At 44.6% G+C, this 19,307-nt stretch overlaps 1 protein-coding gene across 3 annotated transcripts in view; it reads right to left on the bottom strand.

Annotated features, from left to right (window-relative positions):
* Positions 1 to 2,257: 2,257 nt before the first annotated feature.
* FGFRL1 (fibroblast growth factor receptor like 1) overlaps positions 2,258 to 19,307 on the bottom strand; it is a 173,105-nt gene continuing 156,055 nt past the window's right edge. For all 3 annotated transcript variants that reach the window (XM_051798592.1, XM_051798593.1, XM_051798591.1), the window contains exons 4-7: positions 18,957 to 19,037; positions 13,466 to 13,750; positions 10,300 to 10,653; positions 2,258 to 7,048 (exon numbers count right to left, since the gene is read on the bottom strand). In XM_051798592.1, coding sequence (XP_051654552.1) covers positions 6,639 to 7,048; positions 10,300 to 10,653; positions 13,466 to 13,750; positions 18,957 to 19,037 — 1,130 coding nt within the window. In that variant the 3' untranslated portion in view covers positions 2,258 to 6,638. The remainder of the gene's footprint in view (positions 7,049 to 10,299; positions 10,654 to 13,465; positions 13,751 to 18,956; positions 19,038 to 19,307) is intronic.

Below are 19,307 nucleotides of genomic sequence, written 5' to 3' on the forward strand. Positions count from 1 at the left end.
CAACTTATTCCAATGCCTAACCGCTCTTTCAGTGAATTATATTTTTTCACAGATCTAGTCTGAACTGCCACTGGTGGAGTTTAATGCCATTTCCTCTCATCCTTTGACTTGAGAACGATCCCCCCTCACTACAACCTCCTTTCAGGTAGTTGTATAGAGTAATGAGGTTCCCCTGAGCCACCTCTTCTCCATACTAAGCAACCCCGTTCCCTCAGCTGTTCCTCATAAGACATGTAGAATGACAGACCCTGATCCATCCCAGCACACTTGAATTACAGACTCTAACCCTGGCCAGTCTCTTCATGCCTCATCTCTTCCTCTGTGAAATCACTGCTGGGATCGACAGGTGAAACCCACCCCTTAAAGTTTGGCATTTTTGTGACTATGCCCCTCACACCCTCACCACACCCATCAACCCACAAGCAGAGAAAGGTACACGACTGCTCCCTCTGTGGGCTATCACCCACTGGGATCCCACGGACATAGGAAACCTGCAGGGTCACTTTGGCCAACCTGTACAACCCAACATACAACCCCTCATGTCTGAATGTGTGGAGGGACCTGTGTCCACCCCCGGGGGAGGGCAGTGGCAGGATCCTGGCTGGCTCCCACACATGGCAAAAAGGGAATAGAAGATACTCACACCAATAACGAGTTTGTGCAACTGAGCAGGTCATTACATTCAAATTCCCATATAAATCCTCCATGGCACTAACTGTAGGCACTGCAGTGAGGTTTTCTGCAGTGCTGATCACACAGAGGAGGGGTGTGAGTACACACGGGGCTGCACCGCTGTTTACACAAAGCGGCAGTAAATGTTGATGCAGAGCCCTGGTTTGTGCAAATAATGCCATCACTGCAGCAATAAGCTGGGAAGTGCTGAGATCATACAGTCTGGTGGCAAGTGGAGCTGGGTGTGCAGCCTGAACGAGGCAGCCGTGCAGACCCAACGGTGCCGTAAGGTCTGCGGTGCAGCTACGGCGCTCGCCAGGAGCAGGGACGCACTCTTGTGTCTCCTTTTCTCTGCATCTCAACAGCATTTCTTTAGGGCCAGAAGGGCCTACCAGATGACCTCATCTGGGCTAGAGGTATCCTTTTATCCTAATTGCATTCCGAAAATCTTCAATTCAACCAAACACACTGTCCACAAAGCACCCAACCCTGTTTTGAAGATTTTGAGAAATGCATTGTCTACATCTTCCATTGGTAACTCCTTCCAAAATGTGTACATTTCCCATTTATATGTTTCTGGTTTCACACTCAGGCCATTGACTCTTGTCACATCTTTCTCTGCCAACGAGCCAGCTAGCACGAAGATGTAAAAACCTTGCAATGACTTCATATGTCCCATTGATTTCCCAGTGGACATTGCAGGGATTTTTTCCCACTGGCATCTGCACGAGCTGGAATAAGCTCTGCATGGGGAATAATTCAATGACCTTAGGAGTCTTTTCCAAGCTAAATGGGTCCATGTTAATCATTGAATTTGGATGATCTGGAGTCCTGGGCATGCTCAACATACCTCATGTAGGCAGAGGTGTTGCCCAGATAGGAAAGCCATGATAAATTCCCCATTGATCTTTGACCACCTCCTAGGTTTAACTCACTGATACATCTTCCCCAGATCTTTATTCCAGTATTTCAAAAATCTGAAGAGTTTCGGACAGCCACAGAAATGGAGTCAACACAGAAATATTTCCTCTTTCCCACCCCAAGTGTGCAATTTCTGCACAAGGCTCTTTGGGTCAGAGGTCTAGGTCAGGTCAAGATGAAGTTTGTGTGAGGGCCAGCTTTCCTGAACTTCAGATGTCACAGTTTTGACATTTACTGTCTCTAGAGTGAGTGGTGAGACACTCACAGGTTTGACTCAAAAGGGGGGAAGTGCTGGGCTTAACTTTGAAATTGCTGCCCCACTCCAGGTACCCCAAAATTTCATCTTGCTAATTGCATCTTGGCTCCTGGTGCAGCTACAGCATTTGGTTCTAGAAGTGAAGAGATCAAGAATTGCCCCTTTTCACTAAAAACCAGAAACCTTTTCCAACCATTTAAGAAATAATACCTCTGCTAGTTTCACAGAACCTACACAAAATATCAGACCAAGTTGTGGTACCAAGGTAATTTTGTAATATTGTCTGCTTTGCCCTGCCAGCACATATTCGTGATGTGTGCTATTTCATACACACACACACACTCTCACAAGCACAGGGAGACATCCTTTCCTTCCAAACACAGCAGGTTTGCAGAACTCAAACATCTATTAACACAATTTCAGGCTTTTATTCCATTTCTTCTGTAACTTTTATTACAAAGCCACAGACACAGACATGCTGTGCTGTTCTGTCTCCTTTTGATGTGTTCAGTTACTATATTGTCACCAACTGAAAATCACAGAACACTTTAACACTTTTTATTTTCAATGTCTGATAAGTTTTCAGTTTGAAAGGGGCCGACCATAGAAAGATTGTCCATATAAAGTTTAAAAAAGCCACACACAGACTGGCAGGTAAGGCCATGTTTGATCTCTAATGCAAATAAAATTAACAAAGATAGTGAGTTTTAAGCCTAAAATTCCTTTGATCTTTGAAACTCCATGGGTTTAAAAGTACAACTGCCTTCTGTATTACAGCCTGGCATGTACATCTATATGCCTATATGTATATGCATACAAATACATGAAATAAAAACTTTTGTGTTCAAAATAGGGTTAGTTACTAATGGCAAGACTATGGTTTTCCTTAAACACCCTCTATTCAGGAATGAAGATGCATCCAAATCTTTTTCCACTGAAAAAAAAAATTCATACACAAGCACAACCTGGTTGAATTTATTTGAACTAAGGAAGACTTTGCAATATACGCAAGGCACAACCAAGCCCTAAAAATCAATGGCATGCAGTAGGGTATGGGACAGAGGGACTCAAAAGAGCCCTTGCAGGTACCCTGTGGAGGCAAAATAATTCCTCAAAAACATGAACCCCCCCCCCAGCACAGCAAATGCCCAGACAATATCTACAGCCCTCTACAGGGCATATGACGATATTTTCCTGGGAGGAAATTTCACAGTAGTTTTGGTGTGCAACAGGAGATGCTCATGAGGGAGCAGATACCCAAGGCAGGATGAAATCCCCATGCTTTCTGCAAATCAAGACCTTCACAGCATCTCTCATGGCACATCCAAAACCAGAGCTGCCTTCTCAGTGCTGTGGTAGGGAGCTGCAGCTGTGCTGGGCTGATGCTTCGTCCACTCTGGGTAGTTCACTGCAGCTTTGCCTTTGGAGAGCTCTGCCAGCATCACTAGAGATTTATCTCTAATGCAGGAGCTTTAAGGGGCAGGAAGAAACCACTCCTTCCACTTGAGCCATGTGGCAAAATGTGGAGGTTTTGACTGGATGATAAAAGACTGGATGGAGCTGGATCCCAAAGGGCAGAAGGCACTGGTGGAGAGTGCTACACACAGTCTGGAAGACTGTGCTGTGTGGGAAATGCAGGATTGCCTCTTTTAACCCACTAACCCTCTCTCTGAGGGTCAGAGATATAGCTGCCATTTGAAAAAGTGCTGTAAGATAATCTCTCAGGGTTTGCTCAGCTGAACCATACAAGCCCAGTGTTCACCTCCACCTTTGAAGCTGGTATCAGTACCACTAACACAGCATGTGTTAGAAGTGTCCTCTTGCTGCAGCACTGGACTAGAGAGCAGAGAAGGGCCATGGCCTTATGGGGGAATCCTGCCCTTTGCCATGCCTCTAATGTTGCTGGAATGTGCAGTGGCTTGGGATGTACCATGGTGCAGTAAGGAGCTTCCCACAGGTATTACATATGAGATGTAGCCCTCAGTATCTCTCATACACTTATTGTCTTCTTGAAATAAAGGTGATGCACTTAGTGTATAAAGCCTTTTTTTTATTATTATTAAATTACTCAGTATACTACAGCCATTAAAAACTCCTGACTAAATCATGCCTTACATCCAAACGGAGTCCTCAGTCCTCAAATTTAAGTTTCCCTGAAGCTGAGAGCTACTCTTAATATGAATTTAGATTTTAGGGACCTCGTCAATTTGTGTTAACAAAGTTTAACTAAACCCTTCTGCTGAAAAAGAAACAATGGTTAGTGATGGGTTGCTTTATTATAACCTCTGTAGGAACACTGTGGTGAGGAATGGTCTTCCTGTAGAGGTTATTACATGGATATCCCACTACTAAAGCAAAAAAGGGACCTTTTGGAGCAGCAAGTATTGATGAAGAAAAGCAGGAGCTGATGTGTTTCACTGAATCGGGGCCCCATCTCACAGCACTGCGGCTGAGCAAACAGGGAGCTGTTTGGTTTGCTGGTGATTCAAACAAACCACCAGAAAAATCACTGCAGGTCAACACAGAGCAAATACCTTCAGAAATGTTCAGAGAAAAGCAAAGCCTAAAGCACTGCTTTGTTTCAGATTAAATAAAGTGTTTCACTATTAAACAGAGTAGCTGGTTTGGTGGGGATCTCTTTCACAGAACAGGCTTGAGAAGGAAGTAATTTCAAACTTAAAAACTCTCATTTTCAGATTTTCAGGTTGTTTTTTTTTTTTTACCAGCAAACTTTAAATGAAACTCAAGAGAAGAGCAAACAGTTGCAGCATTGCTGAAGCTGCCTTCTCTAAAGAAAATTTTGGCCACTGAGGAGTTGGGTGCCTCTTGTTGGTGTGCAGAAGAATGAAGGTTCAAGCCCCACTGGAGAGGGGAACAGCTCCAGCTCTTCTCGTTGCTCCCAGCTCAGCCTCCGCTGCCTCCTGCAGCAGCTGCAGCTACAAATTGCTTCACCTGCATTCCATAATTTCCCCTTCCAGGCACCCACCCTGAGGCCAAGGTTCCTTTTACAGCCTCACAAATTATTATGTTTTGATTTACAAAATTTTCTTTTAAGAAGAAGCCACGCTGCAGATTTGTGCTTAAAAATCTAATGAAACCTTCTCCTCAACTCCCCCAAAAATGCACAGTGATGAGCACAGAGCTCTGCTACTGAAGATGATCAGGGTCCATGAGTAGTGAACTGGCCATTGCAGACCCTCACAGTCAGAATATAAGCAGGGAAAAAGGTCAGTTTCTGATGGAAAGGATGGCACCAGCAGTACCTGAGGTGATAGGAGATTACACATGGTTAGTGTACAAAGGCATAGAGATGGGTGACCACCAGGTTAGGAGAAGCACAGTTGGTCACAAGCTACATTGAGCATACTCTGAGCATGGCATCTACAGAACCTGGAAAAAAAAAATCTTTATTTTCTTTGATCAAAAATACGTATAGAAATGCCTGTTTCGAGGAAAATATCATACATTTTTTTTCTTGTTTAACAAAATAAATTAAATATACATGACTTCTGTTTAAACTCTATATAGAATTACAAAGGTTTTATATTTTGCAATTGGATTCATTCCCAGTCCATATAGGTATTTAATATGGTCCTTATTTATTTTCTCTTCTTTCTGTTTTTACTGTTGAACTGCAATGAAGTTATATCATTTCCAAAATGATATCTGAGGGGAGGGGGCAACCACACACAACCTAGGTGAGTATTTCTCAAATGCATTTTTTCCTACAAGATTATTATTTCATTCTCTTTGTTTCTTACACTTTTTTCTAATGCTTTCATGTATTTTGCATTGATGTAGAAAATCCAGTAAGCCATCAGAGAAGGACAGTGTGTTTTGCTTTCTTCACCATCAGCAGTTCAATTATTATTATTATTATTTATTATTATTTCTTAAATATAAATATAAAGGTGTTCTGTACAATGTTCCTCATTCCTTCTCTCCTTTTTCCTGGCAGTGGCACTGAGTCCTAGGACCAGGGGAGCGGTGCTCTTGTGGCTTGATCTGCAGAACATCCCATGGGAAACGAGATGTCTTGACCTTGCAGAAATAGAACCAACCAGTTCGGTTAGCTGGTTGTGCTGACTGTGACTGAGAAGCACTCAGCATTTCCCCCTGTGAATGGAAATTGGTTTTTCCAGACCCTCTTGTGTTATTTTTTCCTCCTGGAAGAGATGAATTGGTTGTGTCTCCTGGTGCTTTGGCTCTAAATGTCAAGTACTTGAGAGCTCGGGTCACTCAGAGCAGGACAGGTCTGGGGGCTTCCCACCAAAACAAGTGATGTGTAACTGGCACAGGAACAGCAGTGCACATCCAGAAAAGTACCACACACACCTCTTGCTCTACTTGCTCCTCTTAGTAACACAAGGAAGGAGGTGGTGGTTCACATCCCTATGTCCTGCCTCACTTGTTGCCACCTTGATTAAAATATCCAGGAAGGCTTCGCTGTTGGAGATGGCTGCCTCTCTGCTGTGATATGGAGATCCTTCATTATTCCTCAGCTACATCCTGATTGCAATAATTAAAAAAAAAAAATCTCTTTTCTCTGTCTTTCTCTATTATATATATATTTATATAGATAGATATAGATATATACACATATATATATACACACATACACACACGCATATACAATTATATATATATGTATATATATATTTAAAATTATATATAAAATCTTTTCTGTCTGCTTTGCCTGTTGCTGGCAGTGAGAGCTGACTTGGAGCAGTCTCTTCTGAGGTACCACGAGGGGAAAGCCCAAAAACGAGCTACTGTACAGGGCCAACTCTTAGCACTGGTACTGGATGTGTTGGTGCTGGTGGACTTTGCCTTCCACGTGCGAGTGGGTGTGGGTGTGGATGTCCGTGTAAATCTTTGGGTACATTTTGGATGCCATGGCTGGGGCAAGCGCAGGCCCTTGGGACAGCAAATGCTGCTGCTGGGCCACATATTCCTCATAGTTTATGGAGGAGATGCAGTCTTTGTCCGGGACCTGGGAGACACAGATCCTGTCCCGGGGCTGCGGCCGGTGCACGGGGGCAGCAGCTGGAGGGGAGCAGGGTTTCTTCTTGGACTGGCAAAGCCACAGGAGGATCGTCCCAAAGATGAAGACAGCTCCGGCGGGGATGCCAATGATCACAGGCCAGGGCAGGCTGCTGGCCGAGGAAGGGGGCACAGGTGCACTCGGAGGCTTGGGATCTGGACATTATGGCAGGAGAGAGACAGAAAGAGTTAATTAAATGCAGGTAAAGTGGATTCAAAACAGATGTCACGCTTGGGCTGGCTGTTGTACACGCTGTCTGGTAACCCTGCCAGACCAAGTAACGAGGGAGAAATCAAGCCAGCACATGATGTTTGGTAACTGCTTTGCTTTTCAGTGCTCCTGGAAGGACAAGCAACTCATTTTCTCTGGTTTAGGGGTCAGGAGGGGAGTCTTTGGAGGATTTTTTAACTTTCTTATCCAAGCTTTAATGGATGCACTACAGCCAGCCCGAGACAGTTTCCTAACACTCTCACTCTGTCATGGAGTGAGCTTTGCTGCCCAGATTGGAGGACACAACACGGGACATGTCAGTAATACTTCCATGTCAGCAGCCCAGGAGGCATGATGGGGTTGTGCAGAGACACAGCATATTGCTCACCTGCCTCTGCCAGGTGTAGCTCTGTCTGCTGGGCTTTAGACACTCTTTAGTAACACTGTCTAGCAATACTGGAGCTACTCAGCAATGCTCTGCCATGGCAGGGAGCATTGGGTTTTAGAGGTGTTTTCTTGAGTTTCTTGTGTGGCTGGGGGGAAGGCTGAAGGATAGGGAAAATGTAGGTGAGTTGGTGTCCCCTCACTGGTGCCCAAGCCATGGAGAGCTGAAAGTTCACACAGCATTAAAGTGTGTCCACAGCTCCCTACACCAATTGGGCACTACCTCCACCAGTCTGTTTGGAGCTGCTGTTGGTTTTTCAAAGGCAGTAAATTCAGCTACTGTGGAGGAGACAAGATGCTTCAGACATCATCTTTCACACCTACCTTCCCTTTCTCCCTCTCTGCTGTTAGCAGCCTGTACGTCTCCTTGAGTAGCCACTCTGGTTTCTCAGCCTGATCTCTTATATACCCAAAAGGAGCCCTAGGATAGGATTCTAGCTATGAAAATCCTCATCTAGATAGCTACCAGCTGGGAATTCCAAAGCCTGGAAACATACCCAGGCACAGAATTCAGCTTGCAGGGAGACAATCAAGAAATTTCAAAAACCACAGGCTATCTAAATTGCTCAATATGTTATATTCAAACATATATCACTTAACTTTCAAGTCAAACATCTTTTATGACACTAATGTCTTTTTCTCTCCTTGACAAATAATCCTATGGCTGGACTGAAATGTTAAATATATACCATGTGGTCTCTTTGAAGTTAGAAGGACCTACACTGTTGACCTCCATAGACAAAACTTTGATTCACTAACATTGGAAATTACAGAATAATTTAGGCTGGGAGGGGAGTCTGGAGGTCATCTGGTCCACCCTCCTGCTAAAAGCATGACAGGATCATAGAACTGACCCGTCAGCTGACCATGAAAACAACAGTCTTCATGTTGGTTGGCAGAAATCCTTTGCTAGGCTGAAATGAAAGTGTTTTGATATTCATCCATGCTGTTCCTCAGAGCTGTCTATGTCAAAACTGGTAGATTTACAAGAAAAATGGTGGGTTTAACTCATGGCCTTACAACCACATCTTTGCCTCTTAGAGCAAGCTGGGCTCTCCTTCTCCATCCTTGCCAATAACAACAGGCCTGCAGGCGCTGGCTCTGGCATTAGTGCTCATCATAGTCCCATTTAAATCAATGCAAAGTCTTCCAATTATTTCAGTGGGAGCTGGATCAGACTCCTACAGATCAGAAACTCCCAGAGGCTTTGAGTTATATTCTACCCATGCAGCCTTTTCCTTGGGATTGACTGGCTTTTCAGTTAGAGTTTAGTCCTAAATCCAAGTGATGCAGAGGACAATGCCAAGAGCATTCTCCTACTTGGCAACCTGCTGTCAGTATCTAAGTTCAAGCCAGTGACCCCTGATGGCTGCTGAGACGCAGAGCTTTGGTAATCAGGGAGTAGAAGAGGCCATGCTACCTTAGTTACAGAATTCATGAGCATTTCCCCCACTACCTACAGAGAAAACCAGTTCATGATCTCTCTCTCTCACTGGTGTCTTGACTGGAGATGCTCCATTACACCTGGGAGCTAAAATATTCTGATTTTGGCTCCAGCTCCTGCACTCTCTTAGCTGTGTTGGCTTTGGGGTGACAAAGGGAAGAAGAAGCAGTACAATTTATTTTTGTCATAAAACTGGTGGATCTGAAGCAAGAATCACAAGGCAAGATGAGGCAGAAAAAAATGCTCTTTTCAATAAAAAAAAATTGTCAGGGTAGAATTGCACAGTCAAGAGGCAAAGGAGAAAACGGCCAAGCAAAGATGGTATGTCTCAAATACAGTCTCAGCCAGATGTGGCCACCAGCTCTGAGGTCTGGAGAGAGAAGGCAGCAGCTGTGAGTTTGTCACAGGGACCCCAGGGGACCACTGGGTAAGAATTCAACTAATCAATCATTCTGTTTTTCACACTCATTCTTTTCATTTCCTTGTGACCAGAACAGTTTTTATTCTTCTCTCATTTTATGGGCCTGTATAATTGTTTCCTTTTACCAGCAAAAGCAATATAAATAAGGGCAAAAGAAAGGAGAAATGTAAGGGAATGGGGTTACAAACTGTGCTGTTATTCAGTTCCCCTCTCCTGTCCTGCACTCAAACCTGAAGTAATGCAGTGTCTGAAACTGCAGCATCTGTTCCCAGCTCCTCTTCCATATAGGAGCAGATAATTAATTTTATTCCACCCAGACAACTGAGAGGGGACCTCATCAATGTCCACCAGTATCTGAAGGGAGGATGTCAAGAGGATGAAGCCAGGCTCTGTTTGGTGCCCAGCAGTAGGACAAGAGACAATGGGCAGAAACTGATGCATATGAAGGTCAACCTTAATATGAGGAAGAACTTTACTTTGTGAGTACTGGAACAGGTTGCCCAGAGAAGTTGTGGAATGTCCCTCACTGGAGATATTCAATAACCTTCTGGACATAATCCTGTGCCACATGCTTTGGGATGACTCTGCTTGAGCAGGGAGGTTGGACCAGAAGACCCATTGTGGTCCCTTCCAATCTCACTTATTCTGTGCTTCTGTGATCATTTCCCATGAAGGGAGAAAAGGAAACATCTTCAACAGGATTTCAGCAGGGAATGTTTTAAATCAGAGCTGATTTAGTCCCCCAGTCATTCTTACCAGAACTGAACAAGCCTAAATCAGCACGGCATCACAGAGGGTCAGGGAGCCCAATGCGCATCAGTAGTTGTATAATTAATACCATGAGGCAGACTGTTGGTACAAATGTGGGCAAAAAAGTGAAAACTCACCTGGCAGGACTGTGAGAAAAGCGCTGCGAAAGCTGTAGCCCATGGTGTTTGCCCCCAGGCAAATGTACATCCCTGCATCCTCCTCCTTGGCTCGAGTAATCATCAGTTTGTTCAGGTAGGAACCATCTGGGCGGGACCAGACCTCCCCTGTGGGCAGCACAACAAACTTCTGCCCCCCGACATCGATGGTGGAGTTGTACTTGCTCTCTGTGCCATATTCCACCCTTTTCAGCCACTGGATGACGGGTTTGACGTCACTGCGGACTTTGCACTGGAAGGATGTGGTCCCACCGTAGTCCACCGTCGTGTTGACAGGGTGTGTCCCTGTCAGGATGGGCTTGGACCTTGTCCTCTCTGCACGGAAACACAGGGGAAAAGGTGTTTGTCAATCTCAGTAACTTGCAATTGCAGAAACATAGGAAAAAGGTGTAGGAGGGATGCAAAATGATAGTGTAGTCCAACTCCCTGCCCCAAGGCAGGCTGAGACTGCTGCAAACCTCCACTGATACAAATTTGCCCAGCCTCTGCCAAAGCCTCCAAGAGTAGATGCTCTCTAGTCTCTCCAGAAACTCTTCCATTGTCTGAGGCTTAGCAAGCCTGTTTTCATGCTCAACCTGAATCTTACTGTTTCTAATAAGGAAGTTACTTTTCTACCCACAATCAGACCTGGAGAAAAGTATGATCTCCCTTTGAGCCCTTTTTTTTGGAAGATTTTCTTCATCCCTCTCTTCTGTACGCTGAACAAGTCTCCTATCTGTGATTCTGTGATGCTGTGTCTTACCACCATGTCCAGCAGGGTGCAACTTACAGGTGAATAAGACAGAACTTTATGTCTTCTCAGACACAACCTCACGTTTTTACCAGATTATTTACAAGTACTTATTTATTAAGACACTACACTGTAACCACTGTGGCTACCCCCCAGTTCAGAGACAGTGAGGGGTGAGATATTTCTTTCTTCAGTGTAATCATCACCACACTCACTATGGAGAAAACTTTTATGGAGGAATAGCTCAGAAGACATTTGATTTTCTAGCCAATAACAAAATCTTTCCTTTCTCACAATGTTTTTTTGCCTCAAGTCTCAGGTGAGGAAGAAAACAAGATGGTAGGATAGGAAATCAAACAGAAGAGGTTCACAAGAACACCCTTTCCAGCATGACCGTAAGCCTTAGGTTGTGTCAACACCACATAAAGCAAAAAGAAAAATATATGCCTCATTCTGAGGAATGTTTGGATTTTTTTTAGTGTTAGAATCAGATAAATCAGTCACAGTTTCCAGACAAGGAGGTACTTCAAACCTCTATCCTAGGCACAGAGAGAAATTATGGTATCACAGTGGGTGGTAACTGCTGGCAATCATCATCTCCTTTTGATGGCAAACACTGTTGGTTTGAGCATGTAACAAAACAGCTCCCACCAGCACTGGCTTTGGGGTGAGAGGAAGGAACAATGGACCCTTTCTCAAAAACTCAGGATACATTCAATAATGAGGGCTATAAAGATGTGCTTGGGAAACAAAAATACCATAGTGGTCTCTGTAGGCCTTGCCTTGGGACTACGAGCAGCAATCACAGCTGGGGAGACTGAGATTCAGATAAGCAGGACTTAGGAGTGGAGGCTCAAGGGGAAAAAAAAAGAAGGAAATTGAATAAAACCTGTAATGTTTCACAGAATGATGTTAAAAATAGAAAGATGTCTGAAAACTGCTTAATGCCCTTATCTCCTTGACTCTGGTTCCAGCTTTGGTTACTGTTTTCACTCCTGGCCAGTAAAAGCTAATGAAAACAAAGGTTACATACATCTTTAAGTTGATAAAAACCAAGATAAATAGGGACACAGAAAGGGGTTTGTTCCTGGTGCTGTCTGGTTTTGATGAAGTGAAAATGCCACAGCTGCCATTAGGATGGGGCTTGATTCATTTCCCTGCCTCTGCTCCTGGTTTTAGTGTAAACACATGTTTTTACTGTCTCCACACAGCTGCATCTTTATCAATCCCAGATGTCCAGCAGGTTTGTGCCTTCAGAGCCCAACAGAGCTTCCACATATGCTTTTAATTCCTGTGATTCTAGAGAAAGGACTTATCAGAGAACAGATCTTTACCTTTAAGAACAATCACACTGGGATAAACTTTCTCATGCTAAAATGTATGCACAGACAAACAACATGCTTTCAAAGTGGTTGGAAATAGCCCTCCATGCCCCTGCTCCTCATTAATGAAGGCTATTCAATCTTCCCTCCACTCAGCTCATCTTCTCCTCTTTCTTGAGTTGGCTGCTCTGTAATCATTTCCATGACAACTTATGATGATGTCATAGACAAAGCACAATGATTTAAGAATAAGAGCTCTTCTCTGTTAAATTTAGGTAGGATTTGAGTATAATTATCTTTGGTAATAATAGGGGAAACAGGAGATTAGAGAGCAAGCATCAGAATAGCCAAATAGTAAGAAGAGCAATTTACCTCACCACAATGCAGGGTAATCCCCCACAGCTCATCTTCTAAGGATTGAATCTTTAAAGCTATGTGGGCATCTAAAGATACAGACAGGGCCCTAATGGGAATTTTTCAGGTTTGTTTGTGGGGTTTTTTTAAGTATCTCATTTGTACCCACCTGGACCTTCAAATGACCAAATGTTTTTTAGAATCTGGCCCTAAAGCCTTGTCTGGCTAATCACTCTAGACATAAGATTTCTGCTAATTCCCTTTGGAGACTTCTAGATTAAATTTTCAATTGATTGGTTTCACCCGTTCTGACAGAGTAATCTGGGCTATCCTAAATATTTTCACTCCTCCTCTATGGTACTTGAAAGGCTTTCTCAGCTAGTTCTCAGTCTGTCCTTGAATTGACCCTCTTGGTAGAATAAGACTGAACTGGGTTATGGTAAAGTTTTACCATGCAGGTGCCCTTAGGGATGACTATTTCCTAAGTACCCATCCTCATTTCAGCTACTAAATTGTGTTGTTGCTCCTACGTCTTGCCCAGGTGCCAGGTTAATTCTAGAGTTTCAGTAATGCTTTCTTTGTCTTTGCTGATGTTTTTAACACTTCCCCATTTCTGTTTCCAGCCACCAGCACTGCACATTTGCTATCATGCTCTTTTCACCCAGCCAGTCCCTTTCTGAAAGGTCCCTCCCTGCCTTTCCACCCCAGAGGCTGCACTTACGGATCACTTCAACTTTGTACGTTGCATTGATTTCTCCAACTTTGTTAAACACCCGGCAGGTGTATTTCCCACTGTCCTCTGGCTTCAGGTTCTTCAGGTTCAACGTCCACTTCTTCTTCTTGTTCTCCCCAATCTCTTGGGGAGTGAGGGGCTTATTGTCCTTCAGCCACGTGATGTCAGGCCTTGGGTTCCCGCTGGCCACGCACTTGAGGCGGATGGAGCTGCCGACAGGACGGGCGATCACCCTCCGTCTCATCTTGGCAGGCTGTGTGAACCTGGGCCGGGCTGCAAGGGACATGAAAAATTGATTGTGGTGAGCAAAGAACACGTAGAAAAGGATAATGTTGTCAAGTGTTGTGGCCAAATTTGCTTGATAGGCACCTGGCAGCCCCATACACACCAGTGCATCACTCTCCCTCATATCAGCTCAAACCAATTTCCTTGGAAGGGAGACACTACCCAGCCTGATGCATTTGAAAGTCTACTGGACTGCTGTGGCCACTGTATCAGCCTTCTGCATAGCACAACCCTGGAATTTCTGTGTCTGTAAGGCAACTGCACCAGACCACCTCACAGAATAACACCAAAATCACACTATTGCAGCTGTAGGCAAAATGTGGCTCCATAATCACACTGTAATTGTTACCATACTTCATGCCACAGAGGCAAGTCCTTAGCCAAGACCAAAGGAAAAAGCTCAGATTCCTGTCAGGCTGACCATTTTCTCAATTTTTTGCTTGTCACATGAAGCTTCATTCTCCAAAGATGTTTTGCCCCTTAGTTCTCACTGGCTTTAAAGGGACTTAAGAAGAGTCAACATCCTTTCAATACATAGGAAAGTCTCAGAAGTGTGTCAGACTTCTGCATATTGATCTGAACTTAAATGTGTGCAGTTCATTCAACTTCAATTTACAAAGCATTCATGTTGAAAGGCCCAAAGAAGCAAAGAAGTGGAAAGACATAGTAAAAACCATTTGAGTTTGTTATTAGAAGGTATTCAATGCCAGTCCATCCCAAAAATGGACAATCTGAAGCAATAGCTGCTGGTGGACAGAACCATGGGATAAGCTACTCGTCTTAGCAAAGAAATCACCTGTATTTTCAACAGCAGTGACAAGAACATTAGGGAAATGCAAGGTCTCTACCTGTAAAATCTGAACCTTAATGAAAAATTCAAAAGAAATTACAAATTCCTCGCAGTTGCTTTAACTACACAATGCCAGTCCAGGGGCACTTCTAGTTGCAGGCTCCTGCTGAGATTAATACCACTTCTGACGCCCACTTGACACTCTCCCCTGCATCCGAAATGCTCCTGCCAATTTCACCTGTCTTCTTTTTTTTTATTTTGGCAAAACCAGTTTCTCCTCCAAGTCTGTTCAGAATTTCCACAACGGGTTTTTACCCCTGCTTTTGAACTCTGCTTCTTGATTACTGTGGTGTTACTCCTCAGCCCCAAAGGACAGTTACCCTGCATTTTTGCATGCTCCTGGTAAATATTCCCTGATTCTTTTCTTGGGAAATATGAGAAATAGGCAATGAGTGGCCAGCTTTCTGGCACACGGGGTTGAATTATGCCCATCATAAAATCATTAAAGTTGGAAAAGAATTCTAAGATCATTGAGTACAACCATTTATCTAACACTGCCAGCTCCACCACTAAACCATGTCCCCAAGAAGCATATCTACATGCTTTTTTGAACACTTCCAGGGACGGTGATTCCACCACTTCCTTGGGCAGCCACTGGCCTTCACCCATAGCAACTGGAAAGCCACAACCTCAGTAGCATGTAACACACCAAAACAAGCTGAGAAAGTCGTGCTTCAGGTATCAGGGAATTCAGCTACAGGATGGTGGGACTCTCTACCAGCCAGCCAGCCCTGCTGCCCAGGGCTGAGGGTCAGAAGCTCCAGGATGTGCACTACAGTGTGGCTTTCCTGAATGGGGGAGGCAGGTCTTCAGCCTCCTGTCTCCAAGCACTGGGGAATGGCAGCCATTGCCCTCTGAGGTTTGTGAACATATCCCTTAGTCCTCATCCCCCTGCAGCCTTGGCCAACATCCCTCCCTCTTGGAAGAGGACACCCTTTGGCATACCCCTCTCTGCAGAGTCCTTTTCCGCAGGGGAAACCATCTGTCTCCACAGCCTTCCCTCGCCCCCCTTGGCTGTCATTTTGGGTCCCAGCCACTTCATGTTATTCCAAACTCTTGCTCAGAAATGCTTTACTCTCCATACAGAGTCTTTCATGTGTAATCCAATGAACCAGAGTAACTCCGGCACTGGAAGCCTTCGCCGTGACAGCTGAGCAACAAGTGTGACATACTAACCCACTCCACAGGTCGTGGTGCCTAAATTGCTGGGTGTTCCCTTTGGGGTCTGCTTCAGGAGGCCCCCTCCCAGCAAAAACAATCAGCCTCCCTGACAATGAACCCTGTCAGAGCTGCAGACTGTGGGACACGACATTCCGAAGTCTGAGTCTGAGCCGAGGGAGACGTGCTGATAAGGGCTGTCATTGTGGAAACTGAGTAAATGTCTGCAAGGTGCATGAAGAGGTCAGGAATCAGCTGTGAAATGGGTTCATTTGCAGTTATCCTCTAATATGGCAGTAATTTACTCCAAGACCAGCAACTCCTGGTCCAGGTAGGGGAAGATGGGATTCCTGGGCTGGGACTAACATATCAAAGAGCAGGCTGGAGCCAGGATAGCCACACTTTCCCAGCAGACTGAAGAGTCAAGGCAGTGATTCTGAGCTCTCAGAAGGACTTGGTGGCGTCCCTGCTCGGTAAGGGCACTGTAAGACAGAAACTCTCTTTCCACCCAAAAAAGCCAGGCTTCAGCAATTCCGATTTTCCTCCCACTGTGACTCCCATGAATCTGGAGATCTGCATTCACTCCTTGTACATGGTTGCACCAACGCACACCAAACTACAGGTAAAGCTACACTTCTTGGGCTCTTTCTGCCTTTGTTTCTTCCTCTGTTTAGGAAAGGTTAAGTGACTGTGTGGTCTCAAGAGCTACTCCAGGCTATGTGCAATATGCTGAAACCAGATCCCATTTACACAGTTCTGAATATTTCCTTGACAAAAGCCTGAATTGGACAAGTTTAGAAAAGCCAGTTAACAAAAAAGGAGAAAGAGAGAGACACCACACACATAAGAGAGTAAAAGAGACCCAGCAAGCACAAAAGAGAAAGAGGAGAAGCAGCAGTGTGAGAGACAGGCAGAAAATAAAAATCTCTTTTGAGCTGGTTCTAGTAAATGTCTGTCCCCAAATCTGTACTGTTTACAGACATTTTGCTTGTTGGAGTGCCAGCAAAGGCCATTACAAAGTGCCTCTGTGTTATTTATACTTCACAAGCTTGTTCTCCTCCTCATCATTTGGCATTTGCTTCATAAACATGAACCACACATTTGTACAGTGTAAATTATGTCATACTCAAGAGCAAGGGAAAACACAAGTGGATGGGGACAAAGAGACAGTGTTGTGTATGGGTTCCTGGCTGAAATGCTGTTTGCCATGAAGATTTATTCAAGCTAACGAAAATTAAATTAAATTGAAGCCTGTCAGCACGAGGACCTGTGATGGAATTCTGTGATCTCCTCTCCCTGTGGGGCATCAGTCCCAGAGGCTCCTGTCAGGTGTTGCTCATATGAAGTGTGGTGATTATCTGAAACATGTTGTCTGCTGTGATCCACCACAATTACTTCCATGTAGTCACAGTCACTACCACTTCCAGCTCTAATGATACTTACAAAAAAAGCATCATGATGTGACCAAGTATTGAAATACTTTCAAGTCTTTTGGGTAAGAGCTCAGTCAGCTGTAGGAAGATGTGGATGGGGGTATCTATCTTTCCTCACATCAGTTCCCTGCTCTTGATGGGGACAGGACCTCTCCCCAGTGATACCACAGTGGTACAGGGAAAGCAAAGTGGAGCTTTTTTTATCATGCTTCTCCTCTCACACTTCTCCAGGGCCCAGGACTGTGACAACACAAACTGCTTCTTCACCCATCACCCTCCAGAGACATGCATACACAAACTGACCCTCCCTTCACACCAGCTCCCACCAGCAAGTTGCTGGTGAACACTGCTGGATGGAAAGGGCTTTGGTAGGTGTGTGCCTGCCCCAGGCATTACTCTGCTTGGGGAGAGGAGATAGCAGGGAGGGAAAGGGGAAAAAGGAGAGATTCAGGAACACTCTGCAGCACAAAGAAAGACTGGGCCAGGGCAGCACAGAGCGACACTATGATATGACACTGTCAATGCATAATCCTTTTAGTAGGGCTTACATCTTCTTTCATAATATTATTGTTGTATTGATCCATCACCCAGCAGCTCTACCAGGAGCACATCTGCCCTGTCCACTCCTGTCTCCACCATGGTAATGAAGAGTGGAGAGATGGTAGCTTTTCGTAGTAGCTGCTGAATCCCTCCTTGAAGTACTCCTGACCTGTAGTTTACCTACCACACCTCTTCTCTAACTCTAGAATGTCGTTATCCTTTTTCAGAGTGAGTGAAGGTTACCTTCCTCTCCCTGAGCAAGCTCAGTCTCAGACAAATCTGTAATTCAGGTGTAGCCTGGACTACATCACAGCACTTGTTTGCCAGCTCCTGAAGAAAACTGGCCTCATCTTAAGTGGTGGGGACTCATATGGCAAAAGCCTGTCAGGTTCCACCCCCACCACTGCTATGAGGTTTCTCCTTGGCCACAAATGTGGTACAAAGCCATCTCTATATTAAGGAGAAGGATGTACTGTATGAGCAAAATAGAAATGCTGTTCTTCATCCATCGAGCTCATAAACTCACATCACACTCCTGTCAGTAATGGTCAAAAGCTGTTTGGCATCAGCCTGACAACTTATTGTCCTTCAAGGAGTGCCTGGACCAAACTTTGGACCTGCAAGTCTTGCAGTGATTCTTTCCAAGTCAGATTTTAGCAGTTCCCCAAAGCTCTGCAAGAGCAACAAAATCTTATGCCTGAACAGTCCAGGGCTTAGAAAAGTTCAGGCAGGTGTGTAAAAGAAAGGGGGATTTTAAAAAACACTCAGCTTGGCCTAGTGCTAATTCTCTTGAAGTGAAGTCAGACCTCCCATTTGCCCTCAGTGGGAGCAGTGTTATGTTGGCACTGAAGATTTTTGGAAATACTGCTGTAAAAGTCAATATGCTTTTTATAGGGAGTCTATGAAAGCTATAATAGCTGCACATGCAAAAGAAAGTCCCTGCCCAGAAAAACAAATACAAGGGAGAACCATGCTGGGCTATATGGCAGGGGGCCCTAGGGCCGACCACAGGCTGCATTTCACAGGACCCTTGGATGGAATCCATCCACACCAATATGTTCAGCTGACACTCTGTTTATTATTTGACCATATGTAGGGAGAACTCCCTCCAGTTGCTCTGCCTTTCCTCTCCTTCAGCAACTGAGAAACGTGCCACGTGAACAGCAATGAACCAAGAACTGAGGAAAACCAAAAAACACACACTGCTCCTTACCCCATTGCTTCCCAGAATGATCTTCATATTCTCCGTTGGAGCCTTCAGGTACCTGGCTATCCTTTCCTGAGCTGGCATCATCTGCAAAGGAAAGGAAAGGGAAGAATTTAAGAAGATCTCCTGCAGTGCAACAGTACAAGAGTTTGCATTTCCTCCTGGAGGCACCATGCAGCTGAAACACACTCAACACACATCAGGCATGCACAGCCTGGCCAGTTTAATGAACAGTTTAGTTTAGTGCTTTATGAGCTTTTCAGCAGGCTACCAAAGCAATGGGAGATTAATCAATGTTTGCATTAATATCTCAGAAAAGCCTCTTTGTTTATTTTTACAGGTTGCTGTTCCCTAGGA

This window comes from Manacus candei, unplaced genomic scaffold (genome assembly GCF_025592945.1).
Source record: "Manacus candei isolate 608988 ecotype Guabito, Panama unplaced genomic scaffold, ASM2559294v1 h1tg000048l, whole genome shotgun sequence".
Lineage (NCBI taxonomy): Eukaryota > Metazoa > Chordata > Aves > Passeriformes > Pipridae > Manacus > Manacus candei.